Below are 22,451 nucleotides of genomic sequence, written 5' to 3' on the forward strand. Positions count from 1 at the left end.
AGAGAGAGAGGCAGAGACACAGGCAGAGGGAGAAGCAGGCTCCATGCAGGGAGCCCGACGTGGGACTCGATCCGGGGACTCCAGGACCGTGCTCTGGGCCAAAGGCAGGCGCCAAACCACTGCGCCACCCAGGGATCCCTGGGTCAGAGTTTTAAGGTGATATATGCGCTTTTAAAACTTCTGACATGTATTTATTATTTTTAATTGAAGTGACATGCAATATTGGTTCCAGGTGTACAAGAGAGTGATCTGTCTTGTTCTGTACTCTCTGAAATGCACACCCTGATAAGCATAGTTCCCATTTGTCACCATATGGAGTCATTACAATATAACTGATAACACAAGTGTTTAAAAGCATTCTGTGTTCACCACTGTGCTGGATTTCCTGGGGTGGATAAAAGAGATATACAATAGTCCTTGAAGGGAAGCAGTCAGACTTTCATAGTTGTAAGAAAGAGAGGATAGAAGAATTAAGTTGAGCCTCTGTATCGCATTTAGGACAGAGGCCTATCACGCAGGACACGAAAAGACTGTGTTTTCTCTGTGGACAGGAAAGAGAGTGGGGCTGTGTTACATGGAGGCCTAAGCCACAGCCATGGATGCTGCCCTGTGCCCCATCGAGCCTTGGAGCTGCCGGCCGGGTTTCCCCCAGCTAGGGTTGGCCTTGTCTTGCTGCCCCAGAGTGCTGGACAGACATCCTGTCTCCCATGTGCTGCGACACGAGCAAGGCTGCCAGGTACGGCAGAGTAGGTTTATGTGAGAATCTGTAGCTCCAGGAGCTCGAACTGTGCTGTCCAAGTCTTCCAGCAGACTTAAAGGCCTTAAAGTGCGTGTATTTATTTTTTAAAGATTTTATGTATTTATTTATTTATTTGTGAGAGAGAGAGAACGGGTGAGAGAGAGAACAGGAGGTGGGGGGCGGGGAGGAGAGAGAGAGAGGGAGAAGCAGACTCCCTGCTGTGGGAGTGGGCTCGAGGGGGGCTTGATCCCTGGACCCCAGGATCATGGCCTGACCTGAAGGCAGCTCAGGCCTTCACTTGGCTGACTGAGCCCCCCAGGGGCCCATGATGTATGTATTTATTTTTGAATTCTGAGGATCGTGCGTTGTTCTGGGAGCAGCAGAAAGACACTGAGCCAAGGAGGAGGAGGATGAACTGTACCAAATGAGGTGGGTGCAACAAGAAAGACGGCCTGGGGCCTGCCTATGGGGCTGGGTTGCATGGAGATCACAGAGACCTTGGGAGGTCCTTTGGAGAGGTGGTGGCAGGAAAGACCTTGAGGGGAGGCTTATGGAGTGAGTGGAGAGTCCTGGGGCACTGCAAGAGACAGAGTAGGGAAATGGGGGCAGGAGCAGGATTAGGATGTGGGGCCAAGAATTGGTGTTGTTGTTAGGAGAGGCACAAGCACACCATGTTCGTGTGCTAAAGTGAGCGATCCATGAGGAAGTACAAACTGGTGTGTAGGAGAGAGTGGGAGCAGGTGCTGGAGAGATGTCCTGGAGGAGGGGAGGGGAGTGGAGTAGGACATCCGGCAACCACAGGGGCACAGGCTACGTGGACGCAGAGACCTCCTTGTAGCAACAGGAGAGGACTTGGCAGGGCATCTGGGCTCTGGCACAGGGAGGTGGACACTCTTTTCTTATTGCTTCCCCTTCTCTGTGACATGGAAGCAAGAGTGGGCTGAAGGGCGAGGAGGAGGGTCAAGTCATGGATTCTCCAATTTGGGAGTCGCCTATCATCTCAGGCAGTTCCCTGGGTCCAGCTCTGTGGCCTGGGGCACCTTTGCCATCGGCAGGCAGTTCACTAGCTCCCACCCTTGTCAGGTTCCCAGCGGGTTCAGGCCTGACAGGACAGCCTCCCTGCAGCCCCCCCAGAGGGCGGCTGTTCAAAAACTACTGAATACCAAGACCTCTTCTGAGAGACCTTAGTGATACTTTCCAGTTTGCAGTTTATATGCTATGCATCAGAAATCACCAAGACTGTAGAAAATCTGGCTAAGAAGAGAAGAATCAGGAAGATGCATTTGTTCCATGAAAATTCATTAGCAAAGGACCAATGCTTTTTAACTATTTTTAAATTATTTTTTTATTTTTACATCCTATCACAACATCCACTTTCATCAAGCAGTGAGAGCTTATAAGCTCTATGGCGTCAGGCTAGAAATTACGAGCTTTCCTGGAATTACGATGTTTGAAGGCTCAAATACCACCTTGATTCAGTGGTTCTCAAATCTGAGCATGCATCTGAACCACCTGCTGTGCCATGGGTGTTAAACCACTGATGGCTGAGCCTCACCCCCAGTTTCTGGTTCAGGGTAAGGCCTGAGAATTTGCATCTCTAATAAGTTCCCAGGTGATGCTATGTTGCTGGTGCACACTTTGAGAACTATTGCCTTAAGGAATTAGCTGCCTCTTTTTTTTTTTTTAATGAATCAAGCCACATATATTTAAAAATATGCAAAAAGTACCCTTTATTTTCTTGAGGAGCTACCTATGTAATTCAGCACTTTCTTTTTGATGTCTCATGAATACTACCTAAGGGAAAACTGAATTTTTTATTCATGCAATGGCATATTTTTAAAATCAAGACTATCAAAAGTTAACACAATAGTAGAAAATCTTCCTTCCCTTTGTTATTTATAAAATCAAAAGGCCTCTAGTTTGCAATGCAAGCAGTACTTGTGTGCCATTTTTCCTTGATGAGAGATCTCTTTTCCATGTGGATCAGGATCCAGGAGGAAAGCCTACTCACTCAACATCTTGGTTGAAAGAACTTCAGCTAGAGGTGTCCTTCCAATTAGGAAGTGTTAGCAAGGGGGCCTCAGAATTCTCCATATCTAAATACTCCTGGCTGAGTTGTAAAAATCCTTGAACAGACAGACAGCAAAGGGGAGAGTAATAGTCTCTGGAAATCTGGTGGTATCTGCAGCATAGACTTAAGAACACAGATTCTTCTTTTTTTTTTTTTTAATTTCTATTTATGATAGTCACACACACACACACACACAGAGAGAGAGAGAGAGAGAGAGAGAGAGAGAGAGAGAGAGAGGCAGAGACACAGGCAGAGGGAGAAGCAGGCTCCATGCACTGGGAGCCGGATGTGGGATTCGATCCCGGGTCTCCAGGATCGCGCCCTGGGCCAAAGGCAGGCGCCAAACTGCTGCACCACCCAGGGATCCCAAGAACACAGATTCTGAAACCAGACTGAACGGGTATGAACCCCAGTTCTGTCAAATTATTTAACTCCTTTGTGACTCAGTTCTCTTATCTGTAGAACAGGAATAATAATAGTATTTATCTTAGAGGGACTATTATGAAGATTGAAAGTTAGTGCATATAAAGGACCCGGAATAGTGCCAGGCACAAAGTAAATGTTAAATAAATGTGAGCTCTCACTCCACAAAGAAGTCCATCTTTTCAATCATGATTTTGGAGCCTTTTGGTGGGATATAGAGTGAAATCAACTTTTGCTAGTGATTCTCATCCAGGATGATTCTGCCCATCAGGGGAATTTGGCAAAAACTGGAGACATTTTTGGTTTTCATGACTGAGGGGAGGAGGTGTTGCTTGAGGGTACCAATGAGTGGGGAGAGGACAGGGATGCGATGATATTTAAACGTTCTACAATGCATGAGACAAGCCCCACTGCAACAAAGCCCTGACTTGCAAAAACTTGCCAATTTCTGTGGTGTAAAAATTCCTACCGTGACCCATTTCAAGTACCAACTTTATGTCACTGAATGTAGAATCAGGAAGAGATAATTTACCACAGCATCCTAGTTTCTGGCCACCCAGTGTGGGGGTCCAGGTTGTCCATTTTTTTTTTTTTAAGATTTTTAAAAATTTATTTATCAGGGCAGCCCAGGTGGCTCAGAGGTTTAGTGCCGCCTTCACCCAGGGCCTGATCCTGGAGACCCGAGATGGGGTCCCGCGTCGGGCTCCCTGCATGGAGCCTGCTTCTCCCTCTGCCTGTGTCTGTGCCTCTTTCTCTCTGTGTCTCTCATGAATAAATAAAATCTTAAAAAAAATTATTTATCAGAGAGAGAGAGAGAGAGACAAGCAGGAGAAGCAGGCTCCCTGTGGGGAGCCCGATGTGGGACTCGATCCCAGGACCCTGGGGTCACGCCCTGAACCCAAGGCAAATGCTCAACTGTGAGCCACCCGGGCGTCCCTGTCTAATGCATTCTTAAAAATGCCTTTTCTATCTGTGTGTATCTCCTCTTAGCTCCTTCATGGTGCACAGGGAAGAGGATATAGTTGTTGTTACTCTTATCTTCCTGTTTAGTGTTTATCTAGACGTGGGATTATTGAATCTGAGCGTTGAACATGGGGATGAGTAACTGAACCTTGGGTATGACTGACAGTCTTAATTTTGCAAGTAGAGACATGGAAAAAAAATGAGGAAAATGGGGTGTGGAGAAATTCAAGAAGAAAAGGGAAAGGTGGGATATTAGTGGAGAGGGAAAAGAGAAGCTGATGTACTATGCGAGAAGTGTCCGACAAGAATGTTCACTGTTAAGACAATGAAGTAACACAGAAAAATACAGAATACAACGTTAAAAAATACTGTTATGCTGACAGCCTTCCCTGGGACATCTCTCCAACACCGTATCGCCTCTCGACCAGTGGCATCATTAACTGCCACCAAGCAGGAGCCCGGGCATGACCTTACCGCCTGCCCCACTTACAACTAACCGGTCGTGAGGTCCTATCAGTTCTCCCATTACCCGCCTCCTTGGCGCTCAACTTTATTTAGGCCCTAATCATTTGTGGCTGGGACTATTCCAGTACTTTCCTAATGGCTCTGCCGAGAATTTGAATTCTCCTCTACAGAACGATCTTCTGAGCATAGCGGTTAACAGCAAAGGCTCTGAAGCTGGGCTGCCCAAGGTTCCAATCCAATTACTTACAAGCCATGATGGTGGAAGTTACTTGTATCAGATCCTTTTTTATCTGTAAAACAGGGCTGAGCTAGTGGTCAGGCTGCTGGGAGGTTGAAATGAAGTGTTATGTAGGCGGTACTCAGAGCCTGCTCTGTCACTGTGCTTAAGGGTGTTTCTCAGCAGTTTTAATCCTTCAGAGGTTGCCTCTGTCTACAACGCTCCCGTGTCCCAATTATCAACCAGGCAAACTTCTGCTTAACCATTAGCTCTTGGCTAAAGGGTCTGTTTTCCACAAGGCCTTGGGCTACTTATTTGGGAGTATTTGTCTTCCTTTAGGCCTTCACTTTGAACCCTTCTCTGCACTCAGCACACTAGGAGAATCCTCTATTTACAGGGTTATCCTAGGAAACGTGGAAACTGACCTGCTTGAAGGCAGGGACTGTGACTTTTTTTTTTTTTTAATCTCTAGGCCCAAGCCATGTGCCTGGCACAGAACAGGCAATTAGAAGCAATGAATAGTGTTAAGTATATATGGATATCGGAAAGACCTGGGAAGGGTGGGGAAAGAAAGCCACTTGTTTTGCTATGCTGATGGAATGATGCAAGTTTCAGCTCTTGCTTTTTTAAATTTTATGTGGTTTCTGTAATACAAAGTTAAAAATGGCTTTCATGTATCCATATAGCCAATTGCTCTTTTTTCCCCTGATTAAAAGAATAGACTGGATAAGGGGGATCCCTGGGTGGCTCAGTGGTTTAGCTCCTGCCTTTGGCCCAGGGCATGATCCTGGAGTCCTGAGATCAAGTCCCACATTGGGCTGCTTGCATGGAGTCTGCTTCTCCCTCTGCCTATGTCTGTGCTGCCACCTGCCCCTCCCTGCCCCCCCCCCCCCGGCTCTATCATGAATATATAAATTAAAAAAAAAATCAAAAGGAATTACTGGGACACCTGGGTGGCTCAGTGGTTGAGCATTTGCCTTTGGCCCTGGTCGTGATCCTGGAGTCCGAGGGATCGAGTCCCACATCGGGCTCCCTGCATGGAGCCTGCTTCTCCCTCTGCCTGTCTCTCTGCCTCTCTCTGTGTCTCTCATGAATAAATAAAATAAAATCTTAAAAAATAATAAAATCATTAATGAGTCTCAGAACTTTCTATTACATAAGTGACACACACAAGAACACACTGGAGTGAGCCTCCCTGAGTTAAAATGCCAATTTCTGCCACATAAAGACGTTTATTAACTTCCAGGGCTGCTTCTCGTCTCCAAAGCAAGGATGATGCTGGTGCCTGCCTAACAGGGCTGATAATTATTAAACACTCACATGCTAAGTGCAAGCTGAAGCGGATCTTTCTGCTACAGTTCCCCCAGGGCTTGGGAGCCCTTCCAGCCACCACCTGCTCCGCATTGCTCTTTTTTTTAAAAAAAATTTTTTTTTTTTTTTAAATTTATGATAGTCACAGAGAGACAGAGAGAGAGAGAGAAAGAGACACAGGCAGAGGGAGAAGCAGGCTCCCTGCAGGGAGCCCGACGCGGGACTCGATCCGCGCCCGGGGCGAAGGCGGGCGCCGAGCCGCTGCGCCCCCGCGGACCCCCGCGGCCGTCCCCCGGCTCTCGCTGCGGTCCGTGCCGGTCTCCGAGGCGCACCGGCCCTGCCCTGGCTCCTCCAGGGCCGTCTCAGCAGGTCCTACTCATCCTTGCAGATCCCGGGCTCCGTCGCCGACCTCGCATCACCGGGCATGCACGCCAGCGCCCCCGTGCAAGCGCTCACGCCGAGCTTCTCCTCCTTTAAGGCCCCGGCGGCCGCCTGCACACGTGTGGCCCCGCGCTCGCCGGCTAGGCCGCCCCGAACCCGGCCCCCGCCCCGCCCCGCCCCGCCCGCCTCGGTCCGGCCCGCGCCCCCGCCCCGCGCCCGCAGCTGCTCCGAGCGGCCCGTTCCCGGGGGCGTCGGGGCGTCTCCGCGGCGGCCGGTCCCGCACGCTCAGCGCCGCCGGCGGCCGGATGCAGGCGGACCGAGGGGCGAGCGGAGGCCGCGGCCGCCGGCCAGGACGTGCCCGGCCCGGCGGCGACCGTGACCGTGACCGCGACCGGGAGCGGGCGGGCGCCGCGGCGGCCAGAGGCGGCGGAGACAGTGGCGGCCGCCGGGGGCGCGGCCGGGGCTTCCGAGGAGGCCGCGGCGGCCGAGGAGGAGGCGGCCGTCGGGAGCCGGGAGGCCGGGGCGCCGGGGTCAGGGCGCCGGTAAGAGGCGCGGGCCGCGGGGTCGGGGCGTGGCCGCGGGGGCCGGGGCGGACGGGGCCCGGCGCGGAGCAGGGGCCGCCGGCGGCTCGCGGCGCGCACGAGGTGGGGGGGGCGGCGACTGCGCCTGCGCGGGGCTGGGCGGGGGCGGGGCGTCCGGGTGGTGACCGCGCGGCCGACCTTCCGGGGTGCGGGGAGGGGCCTCCGCGGTGCACGTCCGCCGGGTGGGGCCCCGCGAGCGGGAGGGTGAACGAGGGTCGGCGGGATGCGGGGCGGCGGCCGAGCGCCTGGGCCCTGGTGTGCCGGGGCGGGCCGGGGCGGGCCGGGGCGGGGCGGGGCGGCGGGCGCTCCCGTCCGGCCTCGTGGCTGCTCTTTCCTTGCGCATGCGCACGTGCAGGATCGGGGCCCCCGCCTCGGTCCTCAGACATGTTCTCTCTGGAGTTGCCGCAGCGGCGGGCTCCGAATCTCAGCAGCGGCGCGCCCTGCCGGGGCCACCGTCTTGGAAGGCCTCGGTGCCGCCGCGGTGGGGAGAGCCGGGGCCGACCTCCTGCCCCCGTGACCCCGTGACCCCGGTGACCCCGGCCTGTGCACTATGGGCCTGTGGGGCCTGCGCCCGCCCCACACACGACTCTCGGCTGAGGCAAAACGTCCCGTCACCCAAAGTCGGGAGTGTTAAGCGCACAACGGGCGGGATGTCCCCGAAGGTAGCGATCGCATACAGGAGCACAGAGCTTGAGCAGAAAAGTAGAAAATTTCGGATTAAGTGTGACGTCTTTGACCTGATTAAGGTCACGGCAGGTAATAAGCAAAATTTGATGGTGGCATAAGGAGATTCTGAGGTTCAGTTGTGCAGGAACGATGGAAACCAGACGGGTGTAGCGCACACCCCGGACACAGTTTGTCCTTGCGACGACCTCGTGCAGTCGACCCTTGAGCAACAGGGTCTGCAGGCCCACGTACGTGCGGATTTTTTTCTTTTTGGAGACTGTTAATATATTTTCTCTTCACGGTTTTCTTAACATTTCCTCTCCTCTAGCTTTATCCCAAGAATACAGAATCCAGTACATGTAGCACACGAAATACGCCTTAATGGACCGTTGATGACACTGGTAACGCTTCCAGCCCACAGTAGTTATTAGGGAATCAGAAGTCACATACACACACACACATACACATACACATACATGCTTGTACATGTGTATATAACCTGGTTACAACTTGTTTCCTAAACAGCCTAAAGTTGTTTAGACTTTTTTTTTCCTTTTTAAAAAGATTTTATTTATTTATTTTTTAAATTTTTTTAATTTATGATAGTCACACAGAGAGAGAGAGAGAGGCAGAGACACAGGCAGAGGGAGAAGCAGGCTCCATGCACCGGGAGCCTGATGTGGGATTCGATCCTGGGTCTCCAGGATCGTGCCCTGGGCCAAAGGCAGGCGCCAAACCGCTGCGCCACCCAGGGATCCCTCATTTTTAAATTATTTGTTCAGTAAAAGATAGGCAGCTGTCACAGCTGCATTAAGGAGAGTAAGAACTTGGAGGTATTTTTTTTCCTTCCAAACTTGTGCTTTGCAAACGGTAATATAAATCTTTTGCCTGAATAATGAGTTCTACATGCCCTTGACATTTCCATTGGTACCATTTCAGTAAAAGGGAAATCTGACTTTCATGGTCAAGTTTACTGTGAATTTGGAAGAAGAAAAGATGTCAGATCAAAGTTGCTGGCAGGTTGCTCCTTCATGCTTGCTGGAAGGAGTCACCCTCATTGTGTCAGTCACACGGGGATCCAGAGACTATTAAAGCTCACACTTGACCGCCTTGAGGCTGTTTCCCCAGTTCATAAAGCCTGAAGTAAATGTGGTTAGAAATAGAACGTGCCTAAGTGTCCTAAAAGAAGATTGCTTTAAGATTAGCTCTTGGTAAGGGGTGCCTGGCTCAGTCGGTAGAGCATGCAACTCTGGATCTTGGGGTTGAAAACTTGAGTCCCATGTTGAGTGTAGAGATTACTTAAAAATAAAATCTTAAAAAAAAAAAGATTAGTTCTCGTAAACCATGGAATTGGCCCTTTTCCCTGCTGCTGCAGGCTCCTCAAACACTATTTCGGAAAAAAAACAAAACAAAACAAAACAAAACAAAACACTATTTCGGCATCCTTATTCTTGCTAACGTGTACTGTTTTGAGTGCTGCTTGTCTTACCATTATATGACTTATGTTTTTCTATTTTTGACACTTTTTGCTAGTATTCTGCTTAAATTTTTTGATAAATTATGTATGACATTGTACTTTAACATTTACAGCTAATATTTTTGATCAATGGTTCAGATAGTTTCAGAAACATAAAATTTCCAGCATATTTTATATTTGACATTTTAATTATTAAGTGTATTTGACATTGTTTTTAAAGATTTTATTTATTTGGGAGAGAGCAAGCAAGAGAGAAAATGAGTGGGGGTGGGGCGGAGGGAGAAGCAGACCCCCTGCAGGGCAGAGAGCCTGATGCTGGACTCTAGCCCAGAACCCTGGGATCATGACCTGAGCCAAAGGCAGGTGCTTAACTGACTGAGCCACCCAAATGCCCTGTATTTGACTTTTTTTTTTTTTTTTTAAGATTCTGTTTATTTATTCATGAGAGAGACACACAGAGAGAGGCAGAGACACAGGCAGAGGGAGAAACAGGCTCCATGCAGGGAGCCCGACGTGGGACTCGACCCCAGGACTCCAAGATCACGCTCTGGGCGGAAGGCAGGCGCTAAACTGCTGAGCCACCCGGGGATCCCCTATTTGACATTTTAAATAGAACTGTCACATCATTCTTATACTTGGAGGAGTCTAAATACTGTAGTGATTTGATATTCACCATCATCCATTTAAGAATCACATTAATAAGCTATTCAACAGTGAGGAGATTTACATTATTTCTTCTTTTTATTTCACGTTTTAATTCCACATCTTGGTAGAATTTTGTCCGATGTAATATATTTTCAAACCTGAAAACTTTTTAGCCATGACTTCTGCTTTCCTGTAACAAATTTTGATGGTTTTTAAAAAAGTTCTCATAACCTTAGGGCTTGGGTGTAAAATTTTTTTCTTTTAGGTAAATTAAGATTACATTGGTTAATATACAATTTATTTTGATTAGCAATTGTTGCAGGTAAAGGTAAAATTTTATTGTAATTGGATCTCATTTTCCCTAATGAGTTTATGTAGGTATCCGTGGATGAGTATTGCTTATTCCTGAATGAGATAGGATTCAGAAACAATTCTCTTCCTAATTTTTATTTTTATAGATATAAGGACAGAGAACATTAGTAGATGGTAATGGTTGGAGTGTTGTCATAGGTATCACTCATATCTTTGAATGTCTTTCTAATTCTATAACAAAATCATTATTGTAAAATTTTTTTAAATGATATCATCTCACAGTTGGATTAGGCTCTCCTTCAATTTTGTCAAAAGCAAAGAATTGGAAACTTCCTGATTTGCAAAAGGACTTCTTACTCGGTCTTTAGAGTTATACTTTCTCAACATCTATACCTATTTTTAAAATTATCCCTTTGCTTAGGGGCTCAAGGAATGCCCCACAGTCAGAGTAAGAGTGGGTAGGGAGGCATTCTTGTTCTCAAGTGCTTTCTCGGACGGCTTTTAGGAAAAAATATGGACAGTGGGTATCTGAAACTTAAAAATCCTTGCTCATATTTTTTGAGAGATCTTCATGAATCCCCAGGTGTATGTATATTTCATTTTGGGAGTGTTCTAAGATCACATAACTTACTTTTTTTAAAAAAGGAAGATAGTTTAGGGGATCTCTGGGTGGCGCAGCGGCTTAGCGCCTGCCTTTGGCCCAGGGCGCGATCCTGGAGACCCGGGATCGAATCCCACATCGGGCTCCCAGTGCATGGAGCCTGGTTCTCCCTCTGCCTATGTCTCTGCCTCTCTCTCTCTCTCTGTGTGACTATCATAAATAAAATAAATAAATAAAAATTAAAAAAAAAGGAAGATAGTTTATTACATGTATTTACCCAGTGTTGTGTTGTTTTGTTTTATATATTTATTTTATTGGTGTGGGGGCTATGCACCACTTGTAGAATGTGGTTCCTAGTTGTTGTCATTCTTAACAGTGTTACTGTCTTTGTTTTAACTGATGCTGGGATGGGAAATAACAAGTCCATAATTTAAGACCACCAGGTCTGTTTCCTGGGGAATTGGAAATTAGGTACTAAGCCATTGGGCTTCTTTTTTCTCTAGAAAAAGTAGTGATTATTTTTCACAGTACTGGGCAAGTGAGCTTTAGAGAGGCCCTATAGGTCATTTGGTCCTACTTACACTGAAACTTTCTAGATGTTTTTCTTTTTACTTTCTTTTTTTTTTAAAGTAAATTGGGATGCTTGGGTGGCTCAGCGATTTAGCGCCTGCCTTCGGCCCATAGTGTGATCCTGGAGGCCCGGGATCGAGTCCCACGTCGGGCTTCCTGCATGGAGCCTGCTTCTCCCTCTGCCTGTGTCTCTGCCTCTCTCTCTCTCTGAATGAATAAATAAAGAAATAAAATCTTAAAAAAAAATTAATCTGTTGGGGCACCTGGGTGGCTCAGTTGGTCAGTGGGTTAAGCATCAGACTCTTGATTTTGGCTCAGGTCATGATCTCAGGGTTGTGGGATTGAGCCCCAAGTTGGGCTCATGCACTGGGTCTGGAGCCTGCTTGGGATTCTCTCTCTGCCCCCACCCCTAAAAAAAATTAATGTTTCCTTTCCTTCCCTTTATATCAGCGATACAAATATCTCCTAAATATAAAAGTTTTTAAAAAATATTTATTTATTTACTTATGATAGACAGAGAGAGAGAGAGAGAGAGAGAGGCAGAGACACAGGAGTAGGGAGAAGCAGGCTCCATGCCAGGAGCCCGACGTGGGACTCGATCCTGGGATTCCAGGATCGCGCCCTGGGCCAAAGGCAGGCGCCAAACTGCTGAGCCACCCAGGGATCCCTATAAAAGTTTTATATTTAACCTATTCTAATGTTAAATGTCAGAAAAATACCAAGAAGAAAATACAAATGATCTATAATATTACTATCCAGAAATAATCACTGTTAACATTTTGATGTAAATTTCTTTCCATATAAAACTGAAAAGATGTCATGATAACACTTTTAAGGGAAAAAATAATATTGTGCTTATGTAAAAACTATAAGCTATATGCATGTATTTGGATCCTAAAAGGATATAAATACATATCAAATTATTAACTGTGTTTGGAATGGGAAAATATAGGGATTATATAGAACTTTATCTTTTTTTAGTTCAAAATTTTAAGCGTTGTGTGTTATCAGAAACATAAGCATATTCTACTTTGAAAAGAAGATTCTACAAATATACTTTGACTATAAAGTAAGATGAGACAAGCAGGCAGATGATGTATATAAAAATAATAGGGATTATTACATATGATGCAAATATAAATAATAAGGTGATAGGACTATGTGGTGTCAAGCACTGTGGTAAGTACAGTCAGGTTTCGTGGGGAAAGATGATCACTTTAGCTTGGACAGGCTTGGTACCTCTCTCCTTCCATTTCTCTCTCTTTACATACACATACACTATTCAGCGTGGGGCTTGAACTCATGACCCAGAGCTCAGGATCTGAGCTGAGATGAAGTGCCAGATGCTTAACTCACTGAACCATCCAGGCACCCCTTAAAGATTTTTTTAGTCTTTAAGAGTATATGGTAGACATAATGCACTTTTACCCCTAAATTCTTCAGAGCATATTTCCTGAAAGCAAGGAAATTTCATACAACCATAGCACAATGATTGAAGTCAGGAAATTAACATTGCTAGAATACTATTATCCAGCCTTATGGAGATATTGCCAGTTGTCTTATTAATGTCCCTTAACAGGCTTTGAAAATTGAGGCAAAGACATATAGGTGTGGGACAATGAAAGATTATTCACTATGGTAGTTACTAGCTAGTCTGTTTCTGTTACTATTATCCGAGTTTTCAAGAGCCTGTTTCCTGACTTTTTTTTTCCTTCAGACTCTAGATTTTTCATCAATTTTAGGAGCTACTTTAGAATTAGGAAATTCTCCTAGTAAATTCCTTTTCTACCTAAATTAGCCAGAATTCTATAGTTTGTAACCCACATTCTACTGTTATATTTTTCACACTTTCCGTTTTTCAAAATCCTATTCCTCCTCTACTGAACGCTCAGTTCAAATGCCACCTTTCTCTGTGAAGCTTCTGGTTTTCCTCAGCAGTGTTGTACTTCAGAAACATAGTACTTTTTTTTTTTTTTTTTAAGATTTTATTTATTTATTCATGAGAGACACAGAGAGAGGGAGCGGCAGAGACACAGGCAGAGGGAGAAGCAGGCTCCATGCAGGGAGTCCGATGTGGGACTCGATCCCGGGTCTCCAGAATCACATCCTGAGCCAAAGGCAGAGATGCTCAACCACTGAGCCACCCAGGCGCCCCTAGTACTTACTTTCATTCTCCATTTTACTCTTTTTTTTTTTTTTAATTTTTATTTATTTATTTATTTATGATAGTCACACAGGAAGAGAGAGAGAGGCAGAGACACAGGCAGAGTGAGAAGCAGGCTCCATGCACCGGGAGCCCGACGTGGGATTCGATCCGGGGTCTCCAGGATCGCGCCCTGGGCCAAAGGCAGGCGCCAAACCGCTGCGCCACCCAGGGATCCCTCATTCTCCATTTTATTACAGTGAATTATTTACTTCTCGTATGTCTGTTTTATTAATTATAAGCTATCTGAAGGCCTGTACTGTGATTTTCAGAGTTCCCCACATGTTTGTTGAATGACTAATAGCATTGATAAGGTAATTTAGAAGATAAATGGCACAAGCTAGAGAGAGTGTTTTTAGGCTGTGTCATTTTGGGAGTTCAGTCAGGAGAACCCTTTATGTTGCATTTGTGTTTGTTACACTCTTTGAAATACTCTTCTTTTGGTGGTTGAAAGCTCAGTAGTTAAAAAGAGATTGGTCTCCCAAGGGCCAGATTTATACATGAATGTTAATTCACATTGGATTTTATATTCTCCTAGTTCTAAGTCTACTAAACTTTATAATTCAGTTTATAATTCAATTTATAATTCAAACAACAGATATTTTAAACTGTGAAACTAAAACAGGAATTATAGTAGCCAGATATTTTTCTTTTATCTCTATACCCAATGTGGGGCTTGAACTCATGACGTTGGGTTCAAGAGTTACATGCTCTATGACTGAGCCAGCCAGGCACCTCTAAAGAGCTTTTATCCAGATAACCCCTTTTCACTATTTTGTTCTCTTTTTATCTGTTTAAACTCAATTTGTTACGCATGTTAATCGAGATTTATTCTTACCTTGTCTATACTTTGGATTCCTTGCCTCTTTTACCTTAGTCATGTTTTTTTTTTTTTTGTCAATTCTTAAATAAAAGGATTTTTAAAAAGTTGATTATATAATTCTGTATTTTTTATTGTGATATTTGAAATGTCAGATTCCATAAGAAATTTTTTTTCCTTAACTGTTTCTTAAACTGTTAGTGATGAGTTGGCAAGAGCACATATTTGTTAAATTTAAACTTGAATTTATTGGGATCCCTGGGTGGCGCAGCAGTTTGGCACCTGCCTTTGGCCCAGGGCGCAATCCTGGAGACCCGGGATCGAATCCCACGTTGGGCTCCCGGTGCATGGAGCCTGCTTCTCCCTCTGCCTGTGTCTCTGCCTCTCTCTCTCTCTCTGTGACTATCATAAATTAAAAAAAAAAAACACTTGAATTTATTAAAAAAAATGTGCTGTGTTTATTTTATGTAGAAAATAATGGGATTAGAGAAATCTTTTTTTTAACCTTGCAGGGAAAAATGAAGGCACACCAGCGTTTTGTTAACATTCCTTTATGCTACAAAGTTAGGTCAGGACCTAATCCAGCCCTGAGCATTCTTGTGGCTCAATTTTTTTGTTTTATTATGCATAATTTTTAAATTGTCACACACATCATTCTAGGTAAAAGATACTAGCATCATAGCAACACTCTTAAAACCGTTGGGAACATAGACAAATATCTAATATATAGAGACATTTATGTTTTAGCATAATGGTAAAATTTTAGGGTAATAACAGTATTGATACAAAGGCCCTTCATTTTGATGATGGCTAACTGTATTCAGTTTGTGGCAACCAGTACTCTCTTTTCTAGAATATTTTGTGCCTGAATTTAAAAATTTTTAGTATTAATTTTGTTTCTTTTGATAAATGGAAATTGTGATTTTTAAAAAAGATTTTATTTATTTATTCATGAGAGACACAGAGAGAGGCAGAGACACAGGCAGTAAGAGGAGAAGCAGGCTCCCTGTGGGGACTTGATCCTGGGAGTCCGGGATCACGACCTGAGCCAAAGGCAGATGCTCAGCCACTGAGCCACCCAGGCGCCCCATACATTGGGGGATTTTTATTTGTTTTAAAGAAATGGTAGAAACATAAATTAGATTGCTTACAGATATTTATTTATTTATTTATCTATCTATCTTACAGATATTTAAAAATCCATGTTAATTTCCTTGGGGATCAATTTCCACATTACAGAAAGAGCCTTTAAAATTATGTGGGCTTTTGTTTTTTGTTTTTTTTTTAAGATTTATTTATTTGAGAAAGAGGGAGGGAGGGAGAGAGAGAGAGAGCAGGGGGAAGGGCAGAGGGAGAGGGAGAGGAGAGAATCTCAAGCAGATTCCCTGCTGAGTGAGGAGCCTGACTTGGGGCTGGATCTCACAACCCTGAGATCATGACCTGAGCCAAAATCAAGAGCTGGATGCTTAATTGAAGGCACCACCCAAGAACCCCAAAAACTGCATTTAAAAAAAAAGTGTTGATCATATTCTTTTGATGGAATATGCTGATACTCTTCTTTTGGTGGAAGTTGATATAACCTGTAATGAGGCAATTTGACATCAAAATTTATAGCCTGTGGCCCCAAAGTTCTGTATTTAGCAGTTGATTTTGCAGGTATGTCTGAATAAGTTAGCAAATATAAGTAGATGATTATTCATTGCAACATTGTTTAAATTAAGGAAAAGCTGGCAACAATTTCCAAATCTCTATTAAGAAGCACTGGTTAAATAAATTACGGTATGTCTGTGAAGGAATGCCAGGTGGTTGTTAAAGACAGGGGTAGATATGTAAAATGTCTTGTAATGAGGGGAGAAGTACTTAAGGAAAGTCCGTCAGTTACTTAAGGAAAGTCTTTCCATTTGTGTAAAAAAGATCTTTATCCATATGCAGAGAATATTTCTGGAAGGCTATATGGGAAACATATGTAGCGCATGTAGTGGTTACCTTTGGGGAATGAGACTAGGAGATGAGGAGGATGAGGAACTTTTCCTTTTCTTTTCATATCGTCCTGTTCTGTTTTAATTTTTATTTGGATTACTCATAGGAGTAAGGAAGTAAAAAAAACAAAAAACAAAAAACCAATAAAATTTAAATGAACCAGGGACATCTGGGTGGTTCAGTTGGATTAAATGTCTGCCTTCAGTTCAGGTCATGGTCCCAGGGTCCTGGGATTGAGTCCTGCATCCGGCTCCCTGCTCAGCGGGGAGTCTGCTTCTCCCTCACTGTCTGCTACCCACTGCCCCCGCCCGGCCTCCTGGCTTGTGCTCTCTTTCTCTGTGTCAAATAAATACATTAAAAAAAAAAAAGTCTTAAAAAGAAGTTTTAAGTGAACCAAAACTGCTGCTTCTGAGTAGGCCCTAAAAGAAATCCTTACATTTAAATGATTATCAGAATCTGCCCACAGAAGAGGTAGGCAGTATTAAATGTAGTTTTACAGGTGAAGAAGTAAATTGGGTAGAGTTAGGCCATTTTAAGGAGACAGCCAAATAGTTGGTGGTGGGATTGATACTTGAACTAGAGGTTTCTGACTTCTAGGAGGAGATTTAATATTTCATTGTGAGTGATCAAAACAATGGATTGTGATTTTCCCCCCCCTTAGAAAAATTAAGTACTTTTCATGTTTTCCCATCAAACATAAATATCTTCCTTTTTGATATAGCAAATGGTTAGGCTATATCGAATTGTAGTTCATCCTTTTGATCTACTGACTTAAGCCTTTCTAGTTTAGTCAATATATATCTCATTACTCTTTGAGATAGCAAAAGATGGTATAGTAAAATATGAAGATGGAAATTTAAGTTTTCCACCAAATGACTTAGAAATGGAGATTTCTCACTGAGAATAAATTGGTGGATGCCTGAGAGGAGAAGGGGGGAGAATGGGCGAAATGGGGAAAAGGGGTGGGAGGTATGGATTTCCAGTTATGAAATGAATAAGTCAAGGAGATGAATAGGGAATGTATTCAATGATATTGTAATAGCATTGGATGGTGACAGACAGTAGGTACAGTTGTGAGCAGCCTAACATACAGACTCATTGAAGCGCTATGCTGTACGCCTGAAATGAATGGAACACTGCATGTCAACTATACTTCAATTAAAAAAAAAAAAAAAAGAGATTGAGGTTTCTGCAGTATCCTAAAGTCTAAGTGTATGGCCTCACCACACTGTACTCCCCAAACTGTTAATACCGTTCTCTTATTCCCAAATTCTAGTTCCTTAAACATGAGAGGTTCCTAGTGGGCTGCTGTGATAGGTGGTGTTAAAAAGACTGGGAAAGCTTTGCATCCATTTGCCTTTCAGTTTCTTTTTTCCTAAGTTTGGGACATCTATGGCAAACAAATATTAATTCATTCTCATTCCCTCTCTCACTTATGAAACAAATATGACAAGTCTTTAAGAGAACACTCGATTGTAGAGTGCCATCATTACAGTGTATAATTGATTAAATCATCCTGTAGATTAAAAAAAGTGTTAGCATCACAGTGTCCTGTAAGTACACCTTCTGGAAGTGCAGATTGCTTAGAAGTGACTGAAATGTTGATGCCTCATTCTTTGCAAAAGTTGTGATTAAAGGATTTTTAACAAGAAAAAGTGAATAGTAGAGCTAAAAGTAACTGTGTAAGTGCTTTTTGGCGGAATCTGTCAAATGAGGTTGAACTGGATGTATTAATTGTAAGGCCCTGTCCGATTCCCAAACAATGGGAAAATTTCAGGCCACTTCCAGGAATGGTCTGCTCGCAGCTGCAGCCAAGCCTGTCACCAGATCACAGTTTTATCAGCAAACAGCAGGTGGGGAAAGCAGTCCAATGACCTTCCAGTGGGAGTAACATTCATTCCCTTCCTTTGGTCCTTCCCGACGACCCTGTTAAGACCTTTGCCGAGCAGATCAAAACCATGGCGGCAGCGGCCAAATGGTGGAGGTGGTTATAATTCTTTACGCCTATTTTGACGGCTGAGATTGTTGATACTATTTCAAGCCAGCCTGGGAAATCTGAGAAACACTCCTCTCTTCTGTGCCTCTCCTGCCCTTGTTCTGTTAGAATAGCCAGGCTTCCCGTAGATGGAAAAGCCGCGGGAATCAGAGAAACAAGTTACAGGAGGAAACCTTTGGCTGACGGGCTGCTTCTCCCCTGGGGGGTGGTGAGACCTCTGACTGATGCTCAGGGTGTATGTTATGGTCAGGTGCCATTCACGCGAGGTTCATTAGCAAACCTGTGAGTTGAATATGCTGTTCAGTATTTTGTCCCTGATACGGGTATTTCTAGATGAAGCTGTCGACTGAAGCTGACTTGTGTAAACTCCAGATGTGATTATGTGTTGTCATATTGGTGAGATTTCAAAGTAGTTTCATTTATTACTGAGTGTTAATGGCATAGAGCCGAGGGAGAACTGTATCTACAGAATAACTTTTGTGGAATAAATAGCAAACTTTGGGAGTTCTTTTCTTTTGGGTTATTGGCCTCTGTTGATTTATTGACTTTTGTTTATACTATTACTTTTTTTGGATTGTAGCAAGTGAATTTATAGTTGCAGTTTATGTCTGTAGAGACGTGTTGGTGCCATAGCCGTCTATACATCTCCGCTTCCAAAGCCACTACATCTTTAAATACATTCATTTTAAAAGAACAAATTGAAGGGTGTCTTTCTTTTTTTAGTGCCGGAGCTGACTGAATACACTGTACAAACACAGACAGTTGGCCCGTGCCCCTCTATCTGCATGTATGTATACTAATATGTTAACGATCATATAAGTTGTATATTAATATGCTGTTTGGAAGCTCTTTATATTCCCAGATTTTCCTTTTTGTTTATGATAATTTATATAACTTGATAGTTTTATTTAATGGATATTCTCTGGGAAAAATAACCTTCCTTTTTTTTTTTTTTCCCTAAATAATGATTACTCACAGTGTTAGGGACTGAATGTTTGTACCCCCTGTCCACGAATCCACCTGTTGAAGCCCTTACCCCCAGGTGCCAGTATTTGGAGTTGGGCTTGTGGGGAGCTGGTGAAGGTTAATGAGGTCATGAGGCTGGGCCCTCAGCTAGAAGAGTTGGTGCCCTTAGAAGAAGAGGAAGCGAGCCCAGCACCCTCTCAGGGTGTGAGCACCCTCCTCAGGCGTGTGAGGGGTGCTTTCCCTCCTGCAGGAGGGGATGTGGCCGTGTGCAAGCCAGAGGCCATCCTCGCCGCACACCCACTCTTCCGGTACTTTGATCCTGGACTTTGTGCCTCCGGAATTGTGAGCAGTACGTTTCTGTTGTTTAGGCTTCCTGTCTTGGTATTTGGTGGTGGTGGCCTGAGGTGCCTAATGCAGATACCGAGCTCTGTAGCTGTAGATAAACAGTTTTGTGTATTCTATGGCCAATAATAAGCATTAGTTTTTTTCCCTGCTAAGATAGTCACATAACCAAACTGTTGTCTCCCCTACCTCCAGTCCATCCTGAGAGCTAAATGTGGTTTATCACAGCTATACTTAGCCTACATCTGGGCCACTGTTTCAGACTTCTGGATTATTTTAGGCTCTGGGAGATAGTGTTCATGTTTTTGTTCAGACTTAAAATCTGTATAGTGTTTGCCTTATTCTTATCACCAGCTTCACTTCCCACGTAGTAATAATTATTTCATACTGCTATTGTGAACTCATTGAAAGAGGTCTAACAAATATTTCCTAAACATGTCTATATACTTAAGCAGTAGATGGAGTGTGGATAGTACTTGTTTAGAAACAGTAAAAAACTTATAGTCTCAACTGCTTAGTTGAATAGAAGTTAGTTTTCAATCTCATACTGACTGAAATAAGTCAAAGCAATAGGACAAGGTGCTTGTTTTTGCTGATATATGGTCTCAGAGCATGTATCCTGCAGGGATATACCTGGGGAGATATATATGTCTATAGACTTTGTATACATTTTAGAACTGTTTAGATTTACAGAGAAATTGAAAGAATAGTGTGGAGAGTTTCCCTGTAGTCTATAGTTAGTTTCTCCTATGAGTAACCTTTCCCATTATTACATACATATGTTAGTCAATGGACTAATATTGATACATTATTAAGTATCTATTCCAATAGAGGGCTGCTCCCTCTTTGGAATTTGTCTGATGTTTAGTTCATGATTAGACTGAGGTCTTGAGTTTTGGGAGGTAAAGTACCATTATGTTAACATCAGGTGTACATACTGTCACTATTGTTGATGCTGGCCTTGACCACCTACCCGAGGCAGTAGTTGTCAGGTTTCTTTCCTGTAAAATTATTCCCATCCATCTTCTATACTGTATTTTCTGGAAGGAAGTCCTTCTGTACAGCCTTTGAAGATGGAAAATGTGTAAATTCTTCTGTATGGGAGATGTGTCTACCCCATTTATGTACTCATTTACTTATGCTAGTGTGGACTCATGGATATTTATTTTATACTATGGGCTATAATCCAGTATTACTTATTTTGTCACTCAAATTATTATTCAGCTTTGGCCATTAGGAGGTCTTTCAGTTGGCTCCTGTGGTCCTGTGACCTACCCTAATCAGGGGTATGTGTGTGTGCGCGTGTGTGTGTTTGGTACCTCTACTTTCTGGTACTACTACTTACTAGACGCTCTATGTTTAGTGTATGTATTTTCTGCCCCAGTCCTGGAATCTGCCATTTTTCTAAGGATACAGGGCTATATTTTATACTGGATCCTGTGTCTTGATGATCAGTCTTGTGAACTGTGATCAGTTTGACTGGTTCATTATGTCTACAATTGCAAATATGGAAAAAAAAGCGTTGAACTGTTGCTTACACATAGTCATGTGTGAGCATGTGTGCAAATCCTCATTTTATTTTATTTTTTTATTTTTTTTATTTTTTTTATTTTTTATTTTTTTCAAATCCTCATTTTAAAGCTGAATGATAAAATAGTTGAAGACAACATAACAGCAAGCCCTCACATGAATCTATCAGGTATGGCTTACTCAAAGAGAGAAGAACTATTTCAAGTGACTATAAAATGATATTTTGGCTGTGTATCCCTACTGGATAAATCCTAAGAACAAATGCACTGAGAACTTTTAAACCACATTCAAATATTCTTGGTAGTGATATTGGTATCATTATGTTGAAAATATTAAATATACACTGCAGGGTAAAAGGAATAAGTAGTTATATTTATGTTGTTAGTAATTAAGATTTTCAGAGATAAAGAGAAACTAATCTAAAAATTGCAGCAATTAAGTAAAAACCCTGTAATCTTAAACTTGAAGTATCTGTATGAGCTTAGACTTTTATCTTTATAGGTATGTGTTTTCTACTGAAAAAGCATAGAAACAAAGACAACCCAGTTATAGTGAGCATTCAGATTATAGTTTCTGAATGGCATTTCCCACTTAAAAACAACAACAACAACAACAACAACAACAAGCATATTTGAGAAAAGGCTGATTCCAGGTGTGGGCAGAAAGCAAGAATCCTTTCAAAGTTTCCTGGAGCTTCCATTGGATGGGGCTATTTGAGCATCAAGAAAAATAAGAAATGCAGTAGGTTGAAAGGCCACAAATGTGAGTTTTTAATGATGCTAAAAAACCCTCCATCTCATTGTTTATTTTTGGAGGCTGCTAGGTAACAATGCACAATTCTGAACATTGATAAAGTGAGGGAAAAGATTTAGCAATTATCCTTTCCTGAATAAACTATATATTTTAGGATAATCAAATAGTTGATGATGAAAGTCCCCCCTCCCAAATATACATTGCATCTAATGTTGAAGAAATGACAGAATTAGAAAATTGCCACTTTTCAGTCCTAGTGAACTAATAAATCTAAACTAGTGGGTGTTAAACTGGACTATAATCAGGTCACTAGATACCGTTGCCAGTTTGTGGAAATAAGTGGGATGGAAGAACAAGTTAAAGGACAACATACAGAAGCTGCAGTCAAACCTGAAATCCAAAATGTGGGAAATTCTGCAGGACAGATATAGACTAAAGG

General features: G+C 43.4%; 2 protein-coding genes across 2 annotated transcripts in view; one reads left to right on the top strand and one right to left on the bottom strand.

Annotated features, from left to right (window-relative positions):
* CHRM5 (cholinergic receptor muscarinic 5) overlaps positions 1 to 22,451 on the bottom strand; it is a 78,303-nt gene that overhangs the window by 7,506 nt on the left and 48,346 nt on the right. The window lies entirely within an intron of this gene.
* Positions 6,775 to 22,451, top strand: part of AVEN (apoptosis and caspase activation inhibitor) — a 170,677-nt gene continuing 155,000 nt past the window's right edge. Inside the window, exon 1 of the mRNA XM_072738191.1 lies at positions 6,775 to 7,112. Within this exon, the coding sequence (XP_072594292.1) occupies positions 6,876 to 7,112 (237 nt within the window). The 5' untranslated portion in view covers positions 6,775 to 6,875. The remainder of the gene's footprint in view (positions 7,113 to 22,451) is intronic.

The sequence above is a fragment of the Vulpes vulpes genome, chromosome 15 (assembly GCF_048418805.1).
Source record: "Vulpes vulpes isolate BD-2025 chromosome 15, VulVul3, whole genome shotgun sequence".
Taxonomy (NCBI): domain Eukaryota; kingdom Metazoa; phylum Chordata; class Mammalia; order Carnivora; family Canidae; genus Vulpes; species Vulpes vulpes.